This window comes from Mesocricetus auratus, unplaced genomic scaffold (genome assembly GCF_017639785.1).
Source record: "Mesocricetus auratus isolate SY011 unplaced genomic scaffold, BCM_Maur_2.0 Super-Scaffold_100009, whole genome shotgun sequence".
NCBI classification, from domain to species: Eukaryota; Metazoa; Chordata; class Mammalia; order Rodentia; family Cricetidae; genus Mesocricetus; species Mesocricetus auratus.
In genome coordinates, this window is record NW_024429193.1 from 55,118,028 (window position 1) to 55,130,687 (window position 12,660).

Below are 12,660 nucleotides of genomic sequence, written 5' to 3' on the forward strand. Positions count from 1 at the left end.
AATAAGACTCTACCAATGCTGAATGCCTGAGTACGACAATGGGGTTGTGGCTGAGTGGGACAATGTCCTGTTCTTAGGGGTCACATGCTGGAGGATCTATGGCGTGTTCTAGTACCCTCCATCTACTCTGGAATGCAAAGGGGGGGATATACACAGCAGGTAGAAAACATGTAGAGTAAGACATGACCTGTCTGTCCACCAAGGAAAGGAGCGCCAGTGATTGAATTTTCAGGGTTGGGATACATGCTGGGTCAGGGCTCAGTACATCCTTCTTTCCTTCCTTCCTTCCTTCCTTCCTTCCTTCCTTCCTTCCTTCCTTCCTTCCTTCCTTCCTTCCTTCCTTTCTTTCCTCACATCTCCCAGTACTGCAAGCATATGCCTTTCATATCTTACCATATCACATAAGCAGGCATCCTCATGGCTCATATATCATGGAAGAACATGTCTTCACATATTATACTATGTCAAGTAAGAACAAGCATTTATATCTCATGTCATATGAACACATATCTTTGTGTCTTATGTTATGTAAGCATGCACCCGTGTCTCACTACATCACATAAGCAGACATCCCCCTGCCTCACTCTGTCACTTGAGGACCCATCCTCATGTCTTCTACCACATAAGCATATACCCTCACAGTCCCACCAGATCACATAAGCACACACCCAAGTGTCTCACCACACTGTGTAGACACACATGGACCCTACAGCGGGGAGGCCCTGAAGCCTGAGCACCTACCTGGCTGCAGCACCCGAATCTCCAGCAGGTTGGAGGTCCTCTCCGCCAGCCTTGTCCAGGTGTTGTTGTAGTTCCTCCGCCACAGCTCTGCCACACACTGGTACTTGCCTGCCTCTGTGTCACTGGCCCGACTGATGCTCAGGCGGACATTGTTGCTGGACTCAGCCTTCTCAATGGCAGTCCGAGTTCGGAAGGTGGATGACCTGTCTCCCCATTGAACCCCTCCATCCCGAGTGAAGGTCACCAGATCATGGAACTCAACCGTGCCTACTGGCTGGAACCGCCATGTCACTGACACGGGGACTCGGGAAGGGTAATGGGGTTTGATGATGCATTGCAAGTCAAAGGAGTCGCTGTAGGTCACCCCTGGCGTCCGGGAGATGGCTGTGACTGCAAAGCCCATTTCTGTAGGAAGAGCAGAGAGATGAAGAAGAGACAGCATCTGGCTTTTCTGGGGCAGTGTGTCATCAAATATGGGCCTCCTGGCAAAGCCGGCTGCAAGCTCTCAAGCTAGCTTGTCATGAGCAAGCTATTTCTTCAGGTACTGTGTTGAGACCCAACTCAACAATTCTTCCTAAGACTTCACGCAAAGAGGGCCTGGGCTATTCTCCTGAGCAACCCAGCCCTATCTCCTCCCAGTGATACCTGAGATCCTCGTGTGTGTTTACAATACATCCTCCTCTAGGGTAAGACAGCAGAGCCTTCCCAAGGGCTCATACTACATATCCAGGATCATTCCTAGCAATCCCAGAATTCTGTGCAAAAACAGAAGGAAATAAAACCTTCTAAAGCCAATTCCCTTCACTACATACCCAACCCCCAGATACCTGTCCCTGGTCCTCTAGAGCATGACATCCTGAAGCAGGCAAGTAGAGAAGGCTGCCAGCCCCTCCTCTAATTCCCCAACAAAACTTGGGTTTAGAACGGTAGTAAGGGACAAAGGATAGGAGAGCCTGGTCTTCAGCAGATGGACACCTGAGGTGGGGTGAGGCATCACTCCTAAATTGAGGTCCCTGCAGTCTCGTAGGCCATGGTCTCTCAATATCCCTTACTGACGGGGAAGCATCTCTGGCTTCCAACACTCATTCTCCAGTGCAAGGACTCACAGTTCCTTCAGTGTGGATGAGCACTTGGGCTATGATCGTAACAGTCATGGTGGCTGGTATGTGCTGAATGCTGCATGCCAAGTCTGGTGTCGGAGGCTCTGCCTTCACCCCTCCCACTGGATCAACACTTGTAGCTCAGACCGGCGCCTTTTGCAGGGCGCAGGGAAGTCAAGTAAACTTCCTGATATTGAGTGCAGTAAATGGTAGAGTCAGGCTACAGACCTATGTGCACCTCACCCCAGGGCTGCCAGGGGTTGCTCTGACTGGTCAAAGGCACCAACTCTGTAGGCGGTCCGCTTCTTGGGACACTTCCTAGCTGTATGACATTAAGCAAATACCGCCCCCTGCCGCCTCTGTTTTTCTTTCTGTAAAGGGTTCTTGTGAAGGTTTAAAGAGTATGTAGCACACTGTATATAGTCTAGAAAATACATAGCTTGTTTAAGAAACCAAATGGATGAAATACTGTAGTCTGCCCATGGAACATGAGGCACGCAGAGTCTTCGGGATTTCCCCAGGGAAGTGTTACAGAATAGGTTGTCAAAAATTGCTGAACTCTCTGGATCTTCAATTTAAAAATTGAAGACACAGAGACTGACCTTGTATGGCTGTAACGGTCACTTAGGCAATGGTGTGTAGCACACCTTCCACAAGAGCGGTACAGATTAGGGACGCCAGGGAACAGGTCCTGTGCTGGGTATTCCTAGCTTTACATATAGAGCCATGGTGCCCAGCCCGACAAGGGCCTACACTGTGGACACAGACCAGAGTGTTCTATGGTGTAGGCAGCCTATTAGTTCATCCACACGTCTGTCACTGCTGAGGGAGACCCATACCTAAAATACAGAAATCTGTGTGTGTCTCTGTTTACTTTAGATCAAAGACTATGGCTGGCAGAACAACCATGGTCCCAGTTCCAGAGGGGATCTAGAGAGACTGTCAAGTGAGCAGATCCGGCCTCAGGATTGGGGGGTGGGGTGGGGAGGCTGTTCAACCTGCCTTGGCTGTGGGAGGAGTTTAAGAATACTCCCAGGACAGATAACCTGAAACTGTAAAATTATTTCCAGGGAAAGAACCCCGAATCACCCTCCCCTGAATACTCCTAACCTCCCAGGATGGGGAAAAACTACATGTAGCAGATCCCAGAACCATCTCCCAAGTTCCCCTGCCTGAGTCCGCAGTGGTGCCAAGCACACACAACAGGGACTGCAATCATCACTGGAGGGAGTTCTAGAAACAGAAACCCGAGCTGCCTCGTGACTGCAGAAAGCCAGCCCATCTTTGGTACGAAGCATTCAGAAAGCAGATGCAGTTGTTGTGAGGTGGGTGAAGACACAGGCTGCATCTGGGTTTACAAGATGCTGTGTCCCTTCCAAGTCCTAGACGGCAAGCCAGTCTAGCCAAACGGGCGCCACGGGACGCCAGGGATCTGGAGCAACTTACCGCTTTCCTACCGTATGTTTCCTTCTTTTGACTGCGTGCCTTGTTTGAGGAGACACCTTGCTACCCTGAAAAGCTCAAGGATCCCCACATGTGGCTTCCCCCTTTTCCAAGGCAGCCTGAGGGAAGCCCTGCCATGGGGGTGGGGGTCAAGCATGGAATGGAAAACATTTTATCACCAGACAACTGAAAACAGACACGGGAGAATAAAATAAACGCAATCCTAATCTTGGGAGGGAGAACAAGGACTTGATCGCGAGCAGCTCTACCTTGTCTGCCATCTTTATTGGGTGCTCGACAGCATCACCAGCCTTACCTGAGGGAAGGTGGTGACACAGTCCCTGAGAATGGGGACTGACAAAGCTTCCTGACAAACTAAGTTATCTTCCCAGCAAAGTAGCGGGCTGGTCTTTTAAAATGTGGTAGACCCATTGTATCTGGCAGATAACACTGGCAGAAGCTGTTTTGGATACCCCGTGAGAAGCAAACCTAATATTATTTGGTTCCGCAAATCTCAAGGTATCTTTTTACTCCATGCAAATGAGGAAATGGTTTTTTTTTCTTAAGTGGGGGCTTTACAGAGGAGGAGATAAAACACACTAAATGGGGCAACTGAGATGAGTGCTGAGACTCAGCCAGACACGGGGCAAATGTTGTATTGTTGGCGATGCAATTTCCATCCTGTTCAGTCACTTTTGGGAGGGCTGGGCTGTGAGCAGCTGGGCAAGACACTCTGTGGGCAGGAGAAGCTTGTCACTGTACCTGGCCATTTCTCTCTTCCAGGCAGTTTTGCCACAGGCACGTCCTGCCAGTTGCTGACACTAATCTGACTAGAATCCCCATGCCCCCAACTCCAGGGGTGGTAACAGTCCACAGGAGTCACTAGCCCCATATGTCACCCACCCTCTACTGTTAGTTTCCTCAACTCTGCACATACTCCCCTAGAAACCCTTCAAGGAAATCTCTAGAAGATGCCATCATCTCCAATCAGAACATGTTTTCCTTTTTACCGCGTGCGAGCGTGCATGCATGTGTGCATGCGTGTGTGCATGGGTGTGCATGTGTGTGTGTGTGTAGAGATGCACATAAGAGTATATGCATGCTTGTATGTGGCTGCACGTGCATATGCATGTACGCACTCCTGAGTTTGATGTCAGGCATCCTCATTGTTCTTCCCCCTTATTCATTGAGGCAGGGTCTCTCAAACCCCCGAGCTCACTGGTATGGCTGCTCTCGATGGCTAGCTTGCTGTAAGGAGCGCATGTCTGCTTCTGAGGCTGGAATTACAGGCATGACACTGAGCCACTCAACATTTTCCTGGGGCTCTATGAACCTGAATCCCAGGTCTCTATGCTTACAGAATAAACCCTTTAACCACTGAGGAATCTCCCCAGGCCCTCCACCAACCAGAACTGACAACAGAGAAGGAAGCCTGACACAGAAGCACCTGCCATGGCCCCGCTGCTCACTCACCAAGGGCTGTGATGGAGACTAGTGTGCTGGCGCGGCGCTCTCCCACAATCTGCCACTCTCCATCCACGGCCCGCACCCACTCCGTCACATGGCATTCGTACTGGCCCTCGTCTTCCTTCCTGCTGTTGAAGATGCCCAGGCTGAAGGAGTTGGGCTGCACCTGCTCCATCTGGATGCCCCCAAAGCTGCTGCGCTCCCAGTAGGATGAGCCTGGCTGCACGGTGCCATCCCGGTCCAGCCACATGACGTTGCTGCGGCGGTTCTGCCTATCCACAAGCTGCCAGATGACAGAGAAGCGGCCCTGCAATCTGCCCACTGTGCGGACACTACAGGAGAAGTGCAGGTCCTCACCCTCGAGGATGACGCTGGCATTACTGGCCACCTCCACGGAGATGCTGCTTTCTGGGGAGAAGAGAGAGTGCCACACTGGGGTTTTACAGTCTCCATGGCGCCCTCCTCACAGATGACACAGGAAGAAGGATGCAAACAGAATCCCATGATCCTGATAGGGAAGCCCAAAGGATTCAAAACACTCTGATTTGTTCTGAAACACAACTTACTGTTGTAAGATCTGGCTGGTTCAAACTGGGCACTGCCCCCTAGATCTGGTAGCCTGGACTGCTCTTGCTTTGGGTAGTGTAATGGGAAAATGAGATCCTAAGACCTAACAGTGAATCTGAAGCTGAGAAATAGAATAATACAATGACAGGATGTTGATAGCATAAAATGGTCCGTGGGTGGCCTGTTCAGATGCAGTTCAGGGCTTTTGGCTTGGAGTTTCGGCATGAAGAATAACTTCCAAACCCTACTGCACCTCAATCTCCCACCACTTGGGGCTACAGCAGTCCAACAAAAGCTATAAACATCCTTAGCATGCCATTTGAATCCTTCAGGGAAATATTAGGAAGTAGGAAAAACTGTCAGGAAGTGTTTGGGAGATGGCATGTGCTTGAGTGTGGGAAATGGGGCCCAGACGGTCTGCTCTCACAGAGGGCGTGGAGAGTGTTTCACACTTTCATTTAAACAGGGGAGTGAGCCCCAGCCAGCGACCCACTGTCTACCGCTCTCCTATTAAACTCTCTCCCTCAGGCTCGGGGCACCTCTGCTCCCCACCCTGACGGTATGCCAAGCAAAGCTGGGGGTAAGAACCCCACTCTTGGCCTAGCTTGGTCTAGCCTTTGCCGCTCCTTTGGAATAGCTAGTCTCAGTCAAGGGGATGATGTAAACTCTACAAGCCTCAGCTCTGTCTTCTGTAAGACAGCATTTTTAACTTACAAAGGATGAAAAGGCAAGGAAGACAATGTACATGGATTGTGTAATGCACAGTACTGTTTGAAAGGCACTAGTCACAATCATGACTGATATTACTACACTCAGGGCTATCTCTGCTTTCATGAACAGGATGGCTAACACTTTCTTAATTATGCATATATTATTCTGTATAATTACCTATCTTGAGTTCAATGAGCTCATAAGAATTAACCAACACAAAGCATTAGTGTCATAATCAATTTGGATTCCATTTTCTAGGCACCGCTGACAATCGATTAAGTCAAAGCCCAGATCAAGAGGCACACCCAATCACGGCAGCCTTCAGATCCCCTGCATCCTGCTCCCCTTCATTTCCCCCACAGACAGAAACCGAAGAGAAGAGTGCCAGGCCTCCGCGCCCAGCTCTTGTCACAGTGCGTGTGCTGTGCCTGTTTCCCACAAAGGGGGTCTGGACAAGGTGGGAAAGGCAGTCTTCAGGAGGACAACCTGCCCAGGGTCCGCAGCACCACCTTTTGACTGCGGAATGTTGGTGTTCCTCCCAAGCCTCGGTTTACCGTGTGACAGCTGGGATTCTGCTAGTGCCTCCTTGGGGTCACGGCATGGAGAGGATGAAATGGGGAGACGGGCAGGGCTGAGGGTTGAACCTAAGGCTCAGGGATGCTCTGCAGCCATTCTACTGCTGGGTTACAGCCCTGTGCTTTGTCACCGGCAACACTCTCCCTCGCTGCTTTCAATTCAAGGTGAGAGACACAAAGGCCACTTGGCATCAAGGAAGAAAACCTTCTGTCTGCCTTACACAGCATGACCTGTAGAACATTAGTTGTATGCCCTACTGTCACCCCAGGGGACTCTTAAGGACATTCTGGATGACTGCTTGGAGAAAGGTTATAAGCCTAAATAGAAGGAGAGCCTTCTGGCAGCCGAGGCACGGGCAAACACAGATCTGGTGCTGCACTGCCCTTTGTAACTATTTATACAGGTTCCCAGGTTTATAACAGGGTAGCCAACCAGTTAAAATCCTCCACACTGAATGAAAACTAAGACAGAACTAATGAAAATCGGAATGTGTACTCATAAATGAAATTTCCAATCAGGAGGCTGCTGGCGGAGCACAGGCTAAGCGCAGAGCAGCGGGTTCGGAGTTAGAGCAAATGTTCCTAATGCAATTGCAAGCTCAACCACTAACTGAACAATCGGATCAGACACTTCCCTGTGTGTGCTCTGATGTCTCCATTCACAAGATGGATGTAACACTAGCTTCTACAGGAATTGGAGGCTTGAGAGCAGAGAGATCATTTATGCAGAAGCACTTTGGGTTCTTAGGAAGAAAGGTGCCATTAAAGTCCAGGGCATTATCACCATTACCGATTGATTGTTGTTCTTCAGTAGACTTACCCAAGTGGCCTTGGGGCAGGATCTGGTGCTGCTGGGGGACTTTAACTACCCAGTTATCTGCTGGAAAAGCAATATAGCAGGCCACAGATCATCAAACAAGTTCTTGGAAGGACTGGGGGAAATCTTTTAGTACAAAAGGTAAAGGAAGCAAACAGCGTGGCTGCCCTTCATGCCATCCTTACGAAACAATGAGATTAGTCTGAAAGCATCGAGTCTGTGGTTAGGGCAAGCACAGGAAAACAGGATAGAGAGTGTGGGCATTCAATCTGGTAGCTTCAACTGTACATATATTTAGCAAGCACCTACTCTATGCAAAGCACCATGCAATTGCGAGGAAAGCCCAAGAGTTCAAGGGTGTGTGTGTGTGTGTGTTAAAAGTACAACCCCATTGATGAAAAAAGAAAGAAGGGTGACAGCACTCCTCCTTTGGACTTCACACTTAACAGAGAAACATTTTGAATACATAGATGTGTAAATAAGAATGTAAAGGAAATCATTATAAGGCTAAGAGGAGGAACAGTCCTGGGAGCTAAGAAAAGTTCAAGGTTAGTTCTTAAACTGGACCATCTTGCTTAAAATCAGAGCATTGTAAGTTTTGATTAACTTTTTGCTAAAAATAGAACTGTGAGAGGAAAGAGATTAATAAGAGCGTCTTGACACTACGGACATTTAAACTCGGCATGCATACACACTGTTCATCTCTGAAGTTCCCAGAAGAGTACGACCCATCCTGACTCTGTCAGTGTGCATGGAGGCAGAGTCCCTGGGACAGCCTTGAGAGGTTCAAGCTCTCGAAGCATACTCCAGTAAGACAGAGACCCCATCCACTGACTACCATGTCACATTAGGATGAATCTAACAATAAGTGCACGCTGGTGAGAGCTCCACCACCCACTTATTTTTAACAATGCAATTTCAGTACAGAAGAGACAATTAGGGAAATACCTGCCTTGATACCTGGAAAAGCCCAGATAGCAAATCCTTCTTAGTAGTGCAGCTGATGATACCCAAATCCTCCCGTAAGAGATGAACTCTCCTTAAGTGAGATTTCAAGGCAGGCCTCTGCCCACTTCTTCTGGGATTTAATTCCCCCAGAGAAGCAAATGACTTCCTGGTCTTCCTCCAAGCTGAGCTGGCAAGCAAGGCTGGTGTTTTACACCAAGCTGCTTGAGCTCAAGTCTGCAGGTACCATCTCCAGCCAAGACATGCCCCTGCTGTTTTGTAGACTTGGGGCTGAAGGAGATGGAGAGGCCTTCTCTCTGATCATCTTTATTCCAAATTCTGCCCCTTGTCCCTAAAGATATTCTCTCTCTCATAACTTCTCCAAGATGTCACTAGTCACTGCACTGGGAGCTAGTAAGCGGCGCACTTCTACTTACTGAGAGGAAGGACGACAATAGGGATGTTCTTGGGACGCTTGCTTTCCTTGTCGATGAACTCGCCGGTGACAGTCTTCTCTCGCTCCGTCACCCGGCAGTTGTATTTGCCACTGTCTTCCTGGCGGAGGTGGTATATCTTCAGCACAAAGACGCCGTCACTCTCTTTGGCCACTTTAAGCTGTCCTTTGGCTTCACGGTGGGCAAATTCACTGTTGAGGACCGGCACAGCATTAGGTCCCATGGTGGCGATGAGTGAGCTGTTGAAGGCCCAGGAGACGGCAAAGTACCGGTCGGGAATGTTCTGAGCCTCTAGGATACATCTGAACTCCACTGGCTCGCCCACTGTGTGCAGCCTCTTATCGGTCTCCAGACGCACAGTAAACTCTTTGTCTGGGAACACAAACAAACTGGATGCATTCTGGGCAAATGAGAGCTGTAGTCCACCAAACTGCTTCAGGAAATCCTCATTCCCCTGAACTCCTTCATGACACGAACCACAGAGATGACTCAGTATTCATCTTGAGAGAAAATCCAACTCCAGCCACACAAATCCTTAAATACCAGAATCTCAGCCAAACCCAGGCAGTCTTAGGAGCTTACTACTCCCATCTAGACCAACAGGGCTCTGTCATAAAGTATGTTGCCCTAGATTACACCTCCAGTGCCTGAAGACAAGCCTAGCCTCACTTAGATGGCAGGTGGCAAAGGTCAGGCCTGAGCTCTGCTAGAGAAATGTGATTACATGTATGTCTGTTTGTTCAGCAGATACCGTAGGACTCACCTCACAGAGGCCTAGGAGACAAAATTAGTGTGGTCTAGGTGCTGACCCCAATTCTAGTCAACACTCAGACGAATTTACTGAGATTCTCCTCTCTACCACTACAGTAAGAACACTGAAAACTAGAAATGGGCAAGACAAACAGGCTGTATCTCACAGAGTGCCTTTGTACTAGCCTACAAACTGCCAGGTCATGACTTCAGCAGACAGCAGGAAAGAATCTACTTCCACTAACAGCCAGGCACCTCTGAGAATGGCCAAGGATCAAGGCAGGGACTCTTCCAAGAGCTGGATCTATCTAGGCGTGCTCGGGGGAGGGGGGCAGGTATCATCACTGTGAACAGCATCACACATCTCCAAGAAACAGTACACAGATGATGGTCGACTCAAGGGAGGTCACCTCTATCAGGAGGCACTCAAGGTGAAAGTGAGGGGACAGGACGAGGATTTGAGACTGGGAGGAAGTGGTATCATCTCCCCTTGCTGTGGGAGCCTGTAGCTCATAGCTCCTTCCAGTTCTAGATGTGTTCCTTGTAGAGACAGACTATGGGGGAGAAATCACATCACAGTGGTGTGTGAACTTTCTAAGGATTCAGCAACCTCAACACCACAGTGGCCTTCCCTCTGGAGCATTTCCAGGCCATCACTACCATCTTCAAGACCCATGCCTCACTCAGTTAGCTCCAACCCATCCCTCATGCTCTCGAAGCACAGGACAGTTCTGTTTTCCTGTGGAAATGGATCGTGAGAGCCAAGCAAGCATTTCTCTACTCGAGTCCAGCTCAGCCTCTCCCTCCTGCTGCCATGGATCTCTCGAACTTGTTCCTAGTCTTACCCCATGAGCTTTCCAGAACCTCACTTGCAGGTTCTGTCTTTAACAGCTCTGGGTGTGCCTGTCCAGTGACACATGAGTGTGTTGTGCTGTGACTGTCTCTGAGAGTCTGCTTACAAGGTGGATCCCTTCACTTGGTTACTAAGACAACCAGTGCTAACAAGTAAGCAAACCTCCCAGCAGGGCTCTGCATGTCCTCATGGCCCTTCATCCACCTTTCCTTCCCACAGTTCAGGGAACCACAGACGATTCCTTCATCACCTCTCTCCTTCCGTCTCCCCTCCCAGACCTCCACAGCCTGGCCCTATGAGTTCTTCACAGCCCTGTCTCTTGACGTCATAACCACCCTGTTAGAATTTCCACATGCCCCCCCCAACACACACGGCTGAGCTCTTCCTTCTAAATTACCAATCAGGTGGTTAATTCCTGGTCAAAATCTCTATTCCCTGCAGTGGGGGTTTTCCAACTTCATCAAGAGGTGTAAGCAGAGGGGACCTCCCTTACTTCATGGAAAATCATTACTGCTCAATAGGACAAACATGGCTAAAGACAAAGAGGGGCAGACAGGTTCTTGTCCTCTACCCACTGGTTCCCACACATCCATGTGAGAAAGCACACTCACCCAAGTGCACCTCTCAGGTGCCCCCCAGAGTTCCAAGAAGAATGGCTTGACTACTCTTGACACAGAGTCAAGTCCATTCTCGACCTCACAGCACATAGCTGCACGTACTTCCCCCTCCCTTCCCTTCCCGTTCCTTCCCTTCCCTTCTCTTCCCATCCCTTCCCTTCCTTTCTCTTCCCTTCCCTTCCCTTCACTTCCTTTCCCTTCCCTTCCCTTCACTTCCTTTCCCTTCCCTTTCCTTCCCTTCCCCTCCCCTCCCCTCCCCTCCCTCTTCTCCCCTCCCCTTCCCTTCCCTTCCCTTCCGTTCCCTACTGCTCAATCTAGAACCCAACATCTGGTCACTTCTGCTGCCACCTACCAAATGACCTATGCCCTCTCACATTTCCTGCTGCTGTCTGCTCAACCTTGACACAGTTCAAGTCACCAGAGAAACTGGAATTCCCAGGTTTGCTGTAACAGCCATCTTATGCAGAGAAAATGTAGAGCAGAAACAGCCTTCACTGCTCACCTGGCACTTACCACCCTAAGTGCACAGAGCACCGTCATTCACCTTGGCACCCCCGGTGCTTGCACCACACCTTCCATGCTATAAAGACTAATGTCTGTGGGAATAAACATGAAGAAGACTGGAAGGTGGATGCAGCTCCTGAGCCTGGACAGGAACACTCAGTGAAGTTATCAACATTTTTTTCCATTAAAATTTTCCTTTGCTGGCTTAGTCTGAATATATTTGCAGGGCAAATTCAAAATGTCCTAATTCTAAATTGGTAAGATTAAAATAAAGAAGATTAGCTGATGCAACCTAATTTAGAAGCACTAAGACCTGAAATTAGGCCCAGACTTTTTGACACTGATCTTAAAACTAACCAGGAAGGAAAATGATAAACAGGAACTAAAGCCTCTTGGATAAACTTAATATTAGAAGACCCAGAAGCCACTAAGAGCCCTGGTCCCAAGTATGAATCACGTGTGCTCTTTTCACCAAGAATCCAAGTGTCCAGAGGATGCTCTCAGCCCTGCCTCCTCTAGAGCTGTGCAAGATAAAATGTAGCTGTTAGTATCTGGGCAGCTATACTGGCCTGTTCTTGGAGTTCTGACAGGATACATCCTCAGCTGCAGTCACTAAGAGCACCACCTGTGCACATTCACTATGTTCCCTTTTAAAAGGGCCCTGCCCACCTCCCATCCTTCTCTCTCTCTTTCTCTCTCTCCCTCTTCCCCCTCTCCCTCTCCCTCTGTGCCCCTATGCCATCTCTCCTGCTGCTCCTGTCCCAGGAGGCCAGTCTCCCCCCACTCCCCTTTCTATTTTATTTGATCTCTTTCCCTGATTTTAAAAAAAAACCCTCTGCTTGAATCCTGTCACATGGTGTCCTTCTCCCTCTCAAGCTACTGTTTTTGAATTACAACAGTAGACAGGTAAAGAACAACGTGGGAAGTAAGTACATCAGAAACACAGTTTCCCAGCCGCACCCCCAGGAGTCTCTGAGGAGGGACTTCAGGGATGTCAGAAAGTATGGTATTAGGTGACTGTGAAGCATTGCTCTCAAATGCCCTCCGCCACCCCAGTGATAGCAAGATGACCATCCTCCAACCAAAGCCAGGCCCCCATGAGAACCTCCCTCAGC

General features: G+C 49.3%; 1 protein-coding gene across 3 annotated transcripts in view; it reads right to left on the reverse strand.

The window, feature by feature from the left end:
• The window catches only part of Igsf3 (immunoglobulin superfamily member 3), an 87,244-nt gene that overhangs the window by 21,777 nt on the left and 52,807 nt on the right, over window positions 1-12,660 (reverse strand). For 2 of the 3 annotated variants that reach the window (XM_005076519.4, XM_040752145.1), the window contains exons 5-8: window positions 8,804-9,193; window positions 7,425-7,484; window positions 4,758-5,159; window positions 742-1,146 (exon numbers count right to left, since the gene is read on the reverse strand). In XM_005076519.4, the coding sequence (XP_005076576.1) occupies window positions 742-1,146; window positions 4,758-5,159; window positions 7,425-7,484; window positions 8,804-9,193 (1,257 nt within the window). The remainder of the gene's footprint in view (window positions 1-741; window positions 1,147-4,757; window positions 5,160-7,424; window positions 7,485-8,803; window positions 9,194-12,660) is intronic. The other variant, XM_013118127.3, reaches the window with a different exon arrangement.